Below are 15,571 nucleotides of genomic sequence, written 5' to 3'. Positions count from 1 at the left end.
AAAATGCATATATACTAGCAGAATCAATCGCATGCACACACCTTGTTTTACCTTTTACGATATTAGTTAAAAGATAATAATTCACCGCATGCACACACCTTGTTTTACCTTTTACGATATTAGTTAAAAGATAATAATTCACCTTTAACTATATACCTACGTATTTAATGGAGAAAGCAATAATCAAATCGAGTGACAGGTTCCGGAAATTACTCTCTTTTCGTAATACAGTATATTGCATTACTCCAGTGACGGATTTTCGAATGCGCAGTTTCAGTCAATAATAACAAGTCTAGGTAAGTTAAACAGTCGCATTCAAGGTAAAAATTAATAAAACACTTTCTTCCTACATGAAACTTTTATCTGATGAAATGAGATTTATCTAACACTGGAAATGTTATGCATGTTTTACACAAGTATGAAATTTCATGAAATAATATGCTAGTTTCAATAATACATTTTAAAAATTATTCACATGACTTCAAACATACATGTCATACTCTTAGTGCTTATCACCAAATAACAATGATTTCTCACCATCAGAAATCATGTCACTTCCTTGAAAAATGCAACGTAACAACTGCTGTGATTATGTGATAGAGTCATATACACATCCGCACAACCACATACACGACGATTCAGCCGAGGAAAAATATACACGTTTTTGTCATTTTCAGTAAAATGCTTCTGTCATTGGATTATCACATTGAAGAAACTGGTCAACAACAACCACAAAATGCACATGTACACACAGTTCAAATTACTTTCTCGCACTCACTGAATTGAATACATTTGTTTAGAACATGGAAATGCAGCAGCTAGTCTGAAACAATGAATGAATAACAAACATAGTTCAGAACCAAGGCTTCAAACACCTGGTGACAATACAAACACACGCATTACTTCAACTTCTTATTAACACTGGTCATCTACTCTTAAAAACATCAAGGGCAGATGGATCAACGTCCTTCAACTGAAAGGAAAGCGAAAAAGTATAATTACTTAACATTATTTAGTGATCTTAAAATTTTCTACCAATCTTAATGTTTTATCATTAAACTTTATTTTCCACAGGTCTTCAAAATAAGTAAATATATATAAAAAATAAATAAAGTATATTTTGAATGTACATGACAGTCTTCCTTTGTTTTATATTACAATTAATATTAATGCATATAAATAGAGCAAATACACGAGCTACACGGTAACACCAGCAAATCCATTTTGTCGAATCCCTAACAGGCACCTTATTGCAGGTAACAGCAGTATTACTTGAAAGTTCACCAAGCATTGGTATTATTTTTGTTCTTCCCTCCACCGTGAACAAAACCACGAAAAATATATTCAGCTGCTAATGTTTTGTGACAAGCTACTATACTGTTACTAAATTAATGTAATTTCAGGCTGGTAACAGAGGGACAATAAAACAACAATAAATAAATAAATAAAATAAAAAAGCAAGCACATGCTGGTACAGTAACAGTTTTACTGCTTTCTAAATCTGTAGTAACAGATATAATGTGCCTTATGCTGAGCAGTTTTGCCTTATGATTAGCGCCATACTAAGGGTTTAACTAACGCATCCTTATCCAAGTATTCAGAATCTCATTAGCACGTAGCAGTTCACTAAGTTAATCACATGTGACTAATTTAGAGCAGATGGTACCCTGGTTTAGCCACGGTTTAACCACAATAACCTTACATTATAATACAAAGGTAATTAATTACTTGTCTTTTTCTTTCCTTTCACTTCATTGGGTGAATTAACTATGAAGTTAGCTATTAAGCAGAGTACTCTTAAGGCTGTGTCCAACACTCGAAATGCGATGGGATTTCCCTATATAATAACATGGCATATTTCTTTCTAAAATATTATGAAAACTATTTATTTTATACTTTTCAAAATTCGTCCAAATGTTTGTTAGTATTAATATTGCATGTTCACTTTTTTTTTTTTTTGGTAGGGGTAATATTAAAGCGCGCTAATTAAAAATTAATTTTCTTCCATTTAAAAGCTGTTTAACTTACGGTCTTTATGTGGCAACAACGCAGAACAGCAGATAGGAGGCTAAGCAGTAGTTTCTTTCATTCTCTGCCCCCCGCTATGTCACGTGCGTGAACTCTGAGTTGTCCCCGCAGACGAAGATACTAATGGAATGCAGATTGACAGCAGACAAGAGCAAAGTCAGTTTTCTCTCTCTTCATAGATCATAAAGATTTCATTGATACTACGTAACAAACATCTCGGCGAATCGTTACCTGTAGAGGCATATTGGAACTAATGACATACGAAAGTTTCAGAAAAGCTATCTGTGTTGCTTTCAAGTGAGGGAAGTGTTCATCTTGTAAAAATTGTTTTGAACTATATAGTGAACTGAAATGCAAACTCGCTTATTTGTCGCATCAACTGACAAAAGTTTGCATAGAAATCTGAGGATTTACTCTATTGTGATGGATAGCGAACTGTAAAATAGTTTCAATAATAAATAGTTTCAATTAATTAATTCTTAGTTATATAACATAATAAGAAGTCTTATTGTTAGAAAAAACGGACGATATACTAAATGCTAGTACTTACTCTCTGTTAGGTATATTCGTATCAAAATTGTCTAACAAATCTAGAAATGAGTAAAAATAAAGAACGGTCTCTACTATTCTTTTACTACATATATTTTATTTACGTATCTGCATTTTGAGTGGCATTGAGAACCCATTTTTCTTTTTAATCAAACATGACTACAGGGGCCTACGTTTGAAAACAACTAGTCTTGTAATACAAGTGTGAAACTAATCAAAATCAAATATTTTACACTTGCGTATACTGTAAAGACAAGGCAAATTATAGGTGTCGGCAATCGTACTTAGAAATAAATTTTACTATTATTCTAGTATTTCTACTTCATGTTGTTTGATGGATTGTCAAAAAACATTACAAGACTAGTGGGTTTGAGAAATAGACAAATGCTGTGTTAGACACACAGAGATTAACTGACGAGTACATTTTACATGTATTAATTAATACTTATTTTAGAGAAAGAAATATCAGATGGAGCCGAAAGGCCATTTTATACCTAAACAAAGGCAATGAAATGTGGAAGTCGGGTAGAGCATATGTGGAGAGTACATTATCCTGCTGATATTCTCCTGATGGGACAAGAAAATCGTGAGAACATAAAAAACTCCTTGGTATCACTTATCGATTTTGCTCTATGGACCTATGGATTTGGTTTTGGTTTGATTTCAATTTAACGTCCTATTCAGCAACGAGGCTATATAAGGCATGGACCTACAGCTTAACGTGAAAGCCGAACCACATGAGCTCCCGCCGGGAATTCAACTCGGATCTCCCGCAACAAGACATACACTATCCACATAGCCCCGAGGGGCTCTATGGAGCTTGAAACCGGAAGAGTGAAATTGTTTTACCATTTCCTGTTTCAATACTGAGATACAGGTGAAGATGGTATTTTTCTTCAGATGCTCAATCGATTTTCGAAAACTGTCGTTATCTACTACCAATTTAGTTTTATGGCGATCAACTTTAAAACCGAAAACGGTTGATTTCTTCCACTTCTGGTTTGAATGCAAGGTTAACGGAAGAAAGATAACCTATTCTTGAGACGCTGTATGAATTCCCGAAAATTACAGTCTCTGAAAATTACTCGATATCTGACAGCTCACCTTTGGTGTGTGAGGTGGCCGGTTCGATCCCAGCTCGCGCCAAGTGGGCTTTGTGGTGGCCAAACACCATGTGTATGAATGTTCTCGGGGTTATCCTATTTGCTCAAACTTTCTTCATTCCACCATTTCATTCATTCTGATCATTACCGTGTTCTTTAGCCTGCCGACATAACTGTGGGACGTAAAACTCAAAGATTTCATTTCTAAATAATAACCTAATGCATTCTACAGTGCTCTATTTCTCAATAATAGCGTAAAGATTGATTATATGCTTGCAGATTGATATGCCATAACATTGATTATTCATGCAAAGAAATGTACCAACATCTGCCAGGTAGTCGCTACAAGAAAAAGTGATATATATTTCGTTCAAATAGTGTTCTCTATGAAACGAGACGACAAATAAGGTTTTCTCGTTTCGTCTACTAAATTTAATAGATCTTGTCTTGTCTCGATCCTCGAAGGCTTCTTTCGCTCTTGTATCGAAACTTTATTCTTTCGTTTTGTTAATTTATGAAAAAAAAAAAAAAAATGCCCTAATTGTTTTTCTTAATTTCAACTGGAAATTATCACAACCGTTCTGCGTCACGATTGGTCCACGAATAGTGTGATATAACAACATTTAAACCGTACTTATTATTGGAGTAAATTGTGTAATGACTTGTATATTTTAAACGTAGATAAATGCTCTTCATTGTTTTCGTACCATCATTTTATTAATTTGTAGTTTTTTACATATGAATCATGTGACACTAAAATAGTGTTTGAGATGCAAGACTTGGGTGAATTATTGTTGCCCACAGGATTCGAAGAATTTCTCGTCTCGAAAACGATACGATAATTGTGTTTCTTCCCTCGTCTCGAATTTAAAAAGGTAAAAAGGCACAATATCCAGTTTTTGTTTTCTTGCGCCACAGTGAAATATTTTCCAGTATAAACTGCCAATGCACTTGTAGAGATGTTAGTTTCAAATGCAAATTAACAAGTATCTATGACATTTTCATTCAAGAGGTCAACTCTTTGAAACTTCGTTCGACAATACGACTACAGTTATTAAGATCTTACGTGTTCTTATTTCTGTGATAATTCAGGTTTGAATTTCCTATTACTGCTATTGGTATTACTGCTTATAATACCAATTCAAATATCAAAATCGGTGGCAAATTTAGGATCTTGTTTCGGGGGGGGAGGGGGTTGGGGCTTGAGAATGAGTAAGATGCATCTGGGTTGTGCGTATAATGCAAAAAATAATAATGAAATTATTTCGGGGGGGGGGGGCTTCGAGTTGATAGCCTCCCTAAATATGGCACTGATCAGAATATATTTGCTATAATTATTAGTGCATAAATGTAAATTAACCTTCATAATATTACTAAATACTTATGTTCATTGCATTGTTCACATAGAACAATATCATGGTGATGGGGCAAACTGTTTAGCGCTGTATCTCAGTTACATGAGTTACACGTTATTCGCCTACATAAATTCTTAGTTTCTGAATTAACAGATTTTACACGTCAATTTTTCAATAAATAAATAAATATATAAATAAATAAAGTGGCACTCCATTTTTGTTCTGCACTTTTATCTAATTAAATTATATGATGAGCGAACTGTGAACATATCTCTTCGACGCAAGTGTTATATTAAGCCGGGAACTAACTGCTTAAATATGTTTCTTTTCCTCTTTCAAAATAAATAAAATCACTTATGTTCTGCCTTGTCATTTATTTATTATAAATATTATTTTCCAAGTGTATAGTAAATATTTTATGGGTTAACTGGGAAAAGGATATGACAAAGTTTGTCCTCTAAAAGTTGCATGACATTTAATATCCTTTCGAACGATTCCAACAGTTATACCACTTTATATTTCAAATTTTGAAGTTGCCCCCCCCCCCCCCCGTTGAAAGAAGTCTTCCCGAGACGCCACTGGTCTCGCTACTATTTTTATTGCATTCTACACATACGATTTGGTAATGCAATTTTTTGTTTGAAGGCTCTACGTGCAGTATTAGCTGCGATATAGGCCTGGTACGTTCTTATTGAATCACCCTGTACTTTATATATATATATATAAAATTGAAGAATTTGGGGGAAAACAACGATAACACTCATATGAGCGTCGAAAGAGTTCAAGTTTGAAACAACAGCATATTCAATGGTTTTTTTTTTTTAATCGAATTCTTTCAGCAATTCAGCTCACATGAGTGTTATTATTGTTTTCTGTAACCCTGTAACCAACTCACGCGGTTTTAAAATTAGAGTTATCGTTGTTTTCCACCGAACTTTTCAATCAATTCTGTAAATCAGGTTTTCAGTCAAAATCAAGTGAAAAAATATTTCACTTGCTTATCCTTGGAATGCCAATGTCGGGTCCAAATGATCTAGATCCACAGAAATATTGTAATATTTATTTATTTTGTATCTTACTGTTAGGCACACGCCTGAAATTCCATGATTTGTTCTTTCATCTTCCCAGATATTTCTTTTCAAGTTACAAGTTTTATTTTTTAAAGTTATATTCCTTATTTTGGAAAGCAAAATATTGATAATACTGCTTTTAGTTTTGGGTTTCGTCTGTTGTGTCTCACAGTTTTCACCGCGCAAAAATCAAGACAAATGGTCGAAAAATGAAAATAGAGAAAGTGCATCCTGTTTGACAAGGCTTGTTATAAAATACAAGTAAAAAGATGTGTAGGCAGATAAGGTTGTCTCATTTCTGACAGCAGCCAGTCTTGCTTTCCGCAACCCTTTCTTCTTCCGAACCATATGATCAGATTGTCAACTAACATAACTCCAAAGATATACACTCTCCACATTATTAGATGAACAATCTTTTCTCATTTCGTAACTTGTTATCCTTCCCTGCCAACTTTTTGAAGATCAGTGAGGAACAATGGTGTGAATGAATCAGGAGAGATTGTATCAGCAACTTCACGAGCAGGAAAAGAAACCCTGGCGATTCTCCAATACCTGAATTTGTATTTATTTTTATATTATTTCCGGCGTTGTCAGATTTATTTTTAAAATGTAATATTAATGAACTATAAGAGCTAGATTAAAAATAAAAAAGTGAACATGTATTGGGGTAGGTTAACATCTGGAGAAAGTTTGAACTGCATAAGACAAATAGTTTTCATAATATTTTGGAAAAAAGTTCACCATGTTATTACATAGGGATTGATGATCTCAGCTCAAAACGTTAGACACGGCCTTAAAGTGAACACAGAGAGAAGTAGAAAATTTCCAGTTTTCTGAGCGATACATACAACTGATCGATCATTTATTTTTTCTTATAATTTACAACATAACCATTCTACTGCTGCTAATATTAATTCACTTCTACTTATTCCTGTATAAATACATCCCTCAGAAATAAGTTAATTATAATCCGATTTCGTAACTATTTATAAGTTGCTGTGATAAACTACGAAGGAAACCTTTCGAATTTCATATATTTTCATTTTTACAGACACTACGCATGCGCACTCTAGATTTCCGTAGTTTCCACATTTATTTTTCTTAGCCAATGTATTGGGGTTATATTAGTTAATCATACCCAAATCAACTTCTTAGATGAACTCCAAGCAGACTGAATACCGAAAAGTACCCCTTCTTAGTACAGAACTAATACTACACAAATCGTGTAACTAACACTTGATTAACGAATTCTTTCTGAATACCGCCGAAAGATTTAAGAAAGTGATGCGACAGAAAGGAAAGGTATTTTTTTTTTTTTTAAATACTCAGTACTGCATAGTGGAATATAAAAAGCTGCGAAAGTATTATAAACCTCTAGGTTTATGAAGTACATCAGGATAGATAATATCTGCATCAATGATCAGATGTCCCTATCTATGGTTGTCATCATCTGTACTTCATAGTTCGCCATAATACCCCACGAAAATGCAGTGACTACTTTCTAATTAGATGCTTTGTTGTATGTAACGGTTAGACACAAACTACAAACGAAACAATTCCTTATGCATTAGACGAGATTGAGAACAACGAGACAACTTACTTTTTATGAATAATTCCTTATTTCTAAAAATAGTCTACCTGGTAACAAACTAGCAGAAATTTTTTAATGATACAAATAAAATCGCACACGGTATTATATTTACTACAAACTGAAATTGACGCACTTTGAAATTATATATATATATATATATATATATATATATATATATATATATATAAAGAAAACAAATTCCATTGATTGGAGTTGTCCAACTGTCACGGCAAGAAGATGACGCTTATTTCACCCCTATAACAACCTACCTTGCAAACACTTGGAATATGGCAGGTCAAAACAACAGATGAGACTTACAAAGCATTCTCGGAATACAATATTGAGTAAGAAATGACTATCATAAGATCGTCCGTCAAACGAAAAAAAAAAAAAAAAAAATCCTAAGCTGGTATGGGCATGTATAAAAGAACGCTTACTTAAATAGTCCCTACATACAAAAATTACCAAATCTGTTATGAGGAAGACGAGGAACACGCATGATGAAAGTACGTAGATAAAACGGGAAAAAGATAATTAGCAGTGTAGTAGTAAAAGAGAGGCAATGCCTCGTACATACGCAGAACAGGGAAGATGCTGGAATCTGGAATTTGTTGAAGTCGTTTTGTAATAAGAAATTAGCGAACACGGGACTCATTCATCTGGGTATCTACGGAAAATCACTTTCAGAAAAGAGAAATGAAAGGGATGAAGATTAGATTTCCTTCGAAGTAATTACAGACAAATTAACAGCTACAATGAAGCTGATATTGAATTTACAAGTAACTCGACCATCGATGTTCATCTCATAAAAAGTAGTTCAAGTATTGAACAATTATTATTATATAACTGTAATACGTGAACTACTCTAACACCCTGCAAATAATGAAAATGCAGTGCACTGCAATAGTTAGCTAGGTTGCTGGATATAGTGGTGAAAATCCGCATCTACTTACATACGAAGTGTTTGTGCACCAGTAGTTTGATACTTTTCGTTTTCCTAAAAACGAATCTAACTACAATTAAAAATAGCTAAATAATATATCAATCATTAACAACTTACTGTAAGATGACAAATCGATTTCATCTGGTAGCTCTGTAATGTTAACATCAAACCGATCTTGGACTTCATTCAGAGTTTTTGCGTCGCTTTCATCGCTTACAAATGTTATCGCCAAACCCTGAAACAACAGAAAAATGTAAATCTTCACAATATATTGGGGCTAACATTACACTTTATTTAGAATATTGCACATCAGAGAGAGAGTTCGAAGAATTTTCTCACATAATATCAAAATTAAATATTTCATCACAGTGCTGTCATAATTTATTCGAAATTTAAGATAACTTAAAAAGATCAATTCTAAACAGAACTTTGTCCAGAAAGCACGAACTTAACGGAATATTAATCTATTAGACATTTATTCAGTTAATATCCAAACAAACCCTCGTCACAAACTTTACGGAATATTAATCTATTTGATTGTTAATATCCAAAACAGAACGAAGATTTCATATTCTAAATTCAAGCACATCGATATGGAACTCGAAATATTCTCTAACTTGGCTAATTGAAAGTCGACAAATTTTGCGTCAGTCCGGAAATTGCTGCACTTCGTATGAGATCTTCACTCGAATTACGTCACGTCACACAATGAATTAATACCGAAATTCTTAATCCTGGTAGAAAACATGTTCGAAAAAGCCAACGTTAACCTATAACTGACTGAATTACTCAAAATATTTTGAAAAAAGTATTCAGCTATGTATTCTAAATGGAATAAAGGTTACTCAAGTTGGGTCAACTGAATGATTTTTTTTTTTAATCGTTTCCAGTTGGCAGACTAAATTCTTTCTTCACCTTTCTCTTTCGCAAAACAAACGCTATACTTGATTTCGGCCGCTTGAGCTTTGCTGCAATCTGCCTACTTGACAGGTAGTAAATACATCTTAATGGTCTAAAAAATTCTGTTAAGCTCCGCATTACGCGTGAATTTCGAACTATTGTCTGCTCCTAAAACAATGTTTACTACGTATACAAGCTTTGTGCGTAAAGACAGGTTACTGGTAAGGATAAATTTCTTTATCACAAGAGTGCCTAATTACTTTTGAATAGTGTACTACATGTACAAATATAAAAAGTTTCAACATTCATTATTATCGTTTTGATTGCGTGCCTTCAAGAGCAACGGACTTCTACCAAGAATAACTAAAGCATACATACCTTTGTACCAAAGCGACCAGCTCGAGCTACACGATGCAAGTATGTGTCTGAATCTTCTGGCATATCATAGTTAAACACAATGTTCACTCGTTCTATGTCCATTCCTCGGCCGAACAAGTTTGTAGCCACCAATATTCGCTAAAAATAATAATTAATAGTCACATAACAAATATACATAATCACACGTTTCAAAAACTTTTGCTACTGAAATTATAATTTGATTACAAGAATACGCTCTTCATGTATTTACGATGCTTCAATACTTTCAATACTGGAGTGATCAGTTGTACAGTCCGCAGCAAAAAACCTGCAACATGAGCATGTAAGTTTGTGAAACCACACCTAACAGTCCAGGGAATCAACATAATGTCTAAGTGGCATGAATCACGCCAGAAGAAACCTCGGTGTCCTCCCCTGCACACTTATTTTGAAGCAAAAGACTTCATTGTTTCACAATAAACTTACATGCTCATGTTGCAGTTTTTTTTCTTCTTTTTTTTTTCTGCGGACTGTACACTCCTTTTCAGTAAACGGGCTATATGAAACAATTAATTCTACTCAATCCAAATTAGCACTGGGAGTTTCTATCAGAAACAACTGGTGTACTGCGTGTTTGTTTACTGGCCACGATGAGGATCCAACGTTGGAACATTAAAATCACAATAAATCGCCTAGAATAATTTGAAGCTGATGGCTTATTAGACGGGACAGGAATAAAAGCGTAACTAGTAACACAATTAGTACATTATACGGCGGACCAACCGAAATTCAAGTCACAGCTTATTGTTTATTCTAATATCACACGTATTGGTAAATGCATATTAAAAAAAAAAAAAAAAATGGCACAAAAATTGCAAATAAAAATTATCTTTAATACTAATACAACAAATGCGAATACAAGCACATCAATCACTTATGTTTATGTGTCTACAAACAGGGATTTAATGCAAATTTTCTTTACTGAAATACCTTTAAGGAAAATATGGGATTAAGATAATTATGGTGGCTGGTTCGGATGACGAGCGATGTTGCCGATATTCAATATAAATAACGGTCCGTCAACCATCAACACATGATTTCTTGCGAAACTGGAAAATTCTGGAAAGTGCTGATAAAAGTGAGAGGACGTGTAGTCTGTTACAGGGATTCCACTGCAAGTGACTATCCCTGAGCTGCCATGAAATCAGCTAGCAGTATGTTCAGATGCAACTGCTGTATCATCTTAGTAGAGATGATTATGATAAGATTACTATCGACACTGACTGAAAATAACAATAATTCCGGCGAAGCTACATTTGCTATTAGTAACGATGCTAACTGACTCGACACGAGATCGAAGCTCAAACAATGCACAAAAGCAAGATTTAAATACCAGTTTCACGAAAATTCTCGAATATAAAATACAATGTACAGCGGGGGACACTTCTAAATGGTACACCTTAGCCGTAAATCTCCATATGGCTGTACCATTTAGAAGTGCCCCCCGCTGTACAAGAAGAATTCAAAAGTAAAGGCACATTTGCAATTTCTCTTTCCAGGGATTGGCAACATTGCTAGTAACCAGCGCTGAGTGTAGTTTGCAACACTTCGAGAAGTGTCGCTCGTACTCCTGCATTAATCGTTGGTGTAGCGGACCATTAACATGGTAGCTCCATTGGCGATCTGCACCGAGGAGGAAATGAGAGCAGTGATTAGCTTTTTGTACGCGGAAGGTATGAAACCTGCGGACATTATTCGTCAAAATGCAAGCACAGTATGGTGACAGCTGTTTATCGCAAAGAAAGATCTACGTATGGATCGAGTTTCCAACAGGGAAGAACTTCTTTATGTGATTATGAAAGATCCGGCACGGCCATCAACCTCAACGACTGAGGAACTTGGGTACATCATCCCGAACCGAAAAATAAGGCTGCAAGCATGGTTTGGAAACACCCATCATCGCCAAAGTTAGATAAATTTAAACGTCAACCATCAGTCATTGATGCGGTGCAAAATTGGTTACAGATACAACCGAAAAACATTTTTTTTCTGACGGAATAAAAAAAAAAAAAAAAAAAATTATGAAACGTTGGGAAAAGTGCATTGAAGTCCAGGGTTACGTACAAAAATAAGGTATGTTTCAGTTTTCTATCATTACAGTACATCTTTTCTCAAATGTGCCTTTACTTTTTGAATTCTCCTCGTATATATTTGATTAGATATCTGACGATATTAAGCAATCTAGAATTTTCAGCTTTGCATAATACATTTAAGCTCGTTCAACCCTGTAAATGATTTTTTCGATTGAAATTATCTTCTTCAATATAATTTAAAGACACTAATAATAATCGAATTGCTCAATAATAATTGTAGTTCCCGAACATTTTATCAAATTTTATTAAATGCTACAAAATGACACGCAGAAATCGTAAAACTTATTACATGAATTCCAAACCAACATATTCTGTGTATTTCTAAACGTCGTATTCTTTAGATCCGATAGAGTAGCAAAAACCAAATCTTAATATGTTTCGGTACGAACAAAATAATTCAGTGCCTAATTCAATACACAGTCACATATACATACCTTCTGGAAATCTTTGAACTGCTGATATTTAGCTAATCTCTCCTCCTGGACCATACCCCTGTGAATACCGATGGCTGGAAAATTCTGCTCCAGAAGTAAGGTAGCCAGTGCCATACATCTCTGAATTGATTTCACAAAAATAACGACCTATTCGGAAGAGAAAATAATACGTTCTCCTCATCCAATAAAATAAAAATAGAATACAAGATTCGCAAATCTACTAAATTTCTTAGTTTACTAGCAAAAAAATTCTTCAAACACTCAGTGGGGGAATACCGTTTTCAGTCACTGATTTCATGATAATATTCATCATCATTGTGTTTGAAAACTATTATACTGCTTCGCATGAATGAAAGAGCAAACTGTATGCGCGTCACATTTGTTTAAGACCAGAAATTATGCTACATCTGCATTGTTACTAGAAAGGCCATAAACATGTTTATATTGCATCAAGTATTTTATGAATATACACCGGTAGAAAAAAAAAAAAATCCGAAAGGGAGCGACATAAAAACACCGTATTTACATGGTTACTAGCACTTGGTTGACGTGCTAATAGTTTGGTTAAGTGTTCTTTGCTTTACACTGCTTCCAACTGGGAGTGAACGTTCGAAATGTATCAGGGTAGCGCACGAAAGCTCAGTGCCTCTACAGACGGAATTTGAGTGTGGACGTATTGTGGGAGGTCGAGCGCTCATCGCAGAACACAAGCAACTAAAGTGTCTATAGGTCTTCACTGCTGGCTCTGTTGGTCCGCGGAAAGTGCACTTTCCCTCGGTTCCGCATGCTATGACTATTACAGCAAACTGGGTGTCATCTTGAAAAATCTGCAATAATTTGCTGGATGCAAAACGCGATCACTCGCTTCACTCGTAAGGTCACGCCGTGTCGTCGTAGAGCCTGTCTCAAATGATGGGGAAATTGGAGAGATGATTGGTACTAAATTATTACGAGATTAGAGCCAATTCTGCCGCAGCACTGAGGAGTGTTCTCGACCAAGTGAGAGACGCATATTATACCTAGTTACATCATAAATACTGTAGCAAGTTTGAATGTGAATAACACAGTATTAACACCAAGCAAATTTATTTTGGTCATGTTCTACATTGATATGTTGTACACATGACGCACGAATCATTTTTCGAAATGTCCCTCCCTTGGCCTTGATGCAGGCACGAAGTCTGTCCGGCACTGGTCAATGGCATTACGCACCAAGTCCATGGGAAAATTGTTCACTGCTCGGGTCAAGGATTGTTTCACTGTCGACAGATGGATGCCGTTTATGGCAGACCTTTGCCTGAAGAACTGCCCAAAGTTTGTAGTCCAACAGGTTAAGGTCCGGGCTGCTAGAAGGTCAATCAGCGGTAGAAATGAAGTCGGAGACGTTCCGTGCCAGCCAGTCCTGGGTTGTTTTCGCTCTATGGCCTGGGGCGGAATCCTGCTGGAAGGTCCACCTTTCTCCAGGGAACATGGTAGCAGACAGTGGTTTCACCATAGGTGTTAGCACTGTGTCCTGGTACACCTTGGCAAATGTTTTAACATCTTGTTCGCAAAAATGTAGCTGGGTTGTGCCTGAGTAGCTCTCCCCAACAAACCATCACTGAGGCAGAATGATGTGCCCTCTGAACCCTTGGAGCTGCCTCAGCAGCTGCAGTAGATGACGTGGCATACACACGGTCATTTTGGGCGTTGTAGGCCTGCTCAATTGTGAACACCTTTTCGTCAGTGAACAGAATCTTTGTGTGTAGATTGTTGGCATAACGCCGCAATAGTCTTTGATTTAAGGACCCTCTGCGGCATTAATGTTTGGGTCAGAAAGTGACAAGTCCACCTCTTATACGCCCGTAGATGTAGGTCACTCCTGAGCATGAGACATGGAATTTCTGCTGATGTTCAATTCGGCAATCATCACACTGTGTTCGAACAGGATTTCTTCGAATTCTTGCTGCGACTGCTTTCTGGACCTAGGGGGTTCGTACTGTTCGTGGTCTCCCACTTCTTGCGCGGTCAGCTGCCGTTCCAGTCTCGGTGTATCGCTGTATCGCGCGATACACGAATCTCTTGCTGATTTGTAGGGGTTTCAGAAGGTTGAAAATCTCACCTGCTGTCTTCTCGACCTTGTTATAGTGCAATTACTGCTACACGATTTTCGTAATCGCTCCACTCCATCGTCATGAACAGTCAAACACACACTACATGTATCTTCCGCTTTATACACAGATGGCAGCACTGTGCCACTCCGGATGCTTACAGCGCCACTCCCAAACTTTGTGACAGTATTTATGATATAACTAGGTAGTATAGGTAGTATAACTAGCAGTGACAAGACCAACGCAGTCACAAATCAACCCACAATAATCAAAGGCAATCAGTATCACGGAATAGTCAACAGTCAGTTCATTAGTACACACTATGAAGTTGCTGAGCAAGAATTGAAAAATTGTGTGTACTGCTGTCTAATAGTGCATTTGTGGCCAGACAATGCACTGGAAAGGGCATGGTGGCTCAGAAGTACAGCGACTTCTGGTGCGAGGGGGTTCCTGGTTCAACGTAGGCCATGAGTTTGTGGTGGACATCGTATCAGTTTCCTCCCACATTCTCATTTCAGCGATTATTTCATACTCATTCACTTTCGAAGATTAGTCTTCAGGGAATAACCGTGAGACAAAACTAAAAGCAATGCATTAAAATTCATTCTGTTTACGCCACAAATATATACCCAAGCAAATCTGGTTTGAACTTTGCTGCATCCTATCTAGTCGAAACATTTCAGCTCTCAATGACTTTCTTATTGTCACCCACGAAACCACTACACAATAGTCTTGACTGTTGCCTATTCAGGTTGAGCCACATTTGTAACTTAAGTGTTGGCAGTTTCAGATTGTGCACTACTACACAAAACGATTAACAAACTCAACTATTTTTGTTTTCTTATCTTTTTCATTTAAGTACCAGGACAAATCAATAAGTAATGCACAATTTTTCAAGCGGAATTATACTGATCTGAGACGTGAAAATTGAAAGAGAATGCTTTTAAGTTCGCACTGCAATCGGTAGTTGTTCGCTTAGGTGCTCCTCTAGTAGCAAA

General features: G+C 35.9%; 1 protein-coding gene across 1 annotated transcript in view; it reads right to left on the bottom strand.

Moving 5' to 3' along the window:
* Window positions 1–339: 339 nt before the first annotated feature.
* Window positions 340–15,571, bottom strand: part of Hel25E (ATP-dependent RNA helicase 25E) — a 50,093-nt gene continuing 34,861 nt past the window's right edge. Inside the window, exons 7-10 of the mRNA XM_081741171.1 lie at window positions 12,484–12,630; window positions 9,918–10,055; window positions 8,757–8,874; window positions 340–973 (exon numbers count right to left, since the gene is read on the bottom strand). Of these exons, the coding sequence (XP_081597297.1) occupies window positions 960–973; window positions 8,757–8,874; window positions 9,918–10,055; window positions 12,484–12,630 (417 nt within the window). The 3' untranslated portion in view covers window positions 340–959. The remainder of the gene's footprint in view (window positions 974–8,756; window positions 8,875–9,917; window positions 10,056–12,483; window positions 12,631–15,571) is intronic.

The sequence above is a fragment of the Thermobia domestica genome, chromosome 2 (assembly GCF_964235325.1).
Source record: "Thermobia domestica chromosome 2, izTheDome1.hap1.1, whole genome shotgun sequence".
Lineage (NCBI taxonomy): Eukaryota > Metazoa > Arthropoda > Insecta > Zygentoma > Lepismatidae > Thermobia > Thermobia domestica.
Note: the sequence above shows the minus strand (reverse complement) of the source record. Positions and strands in the feature narration are given on the sequence as shown.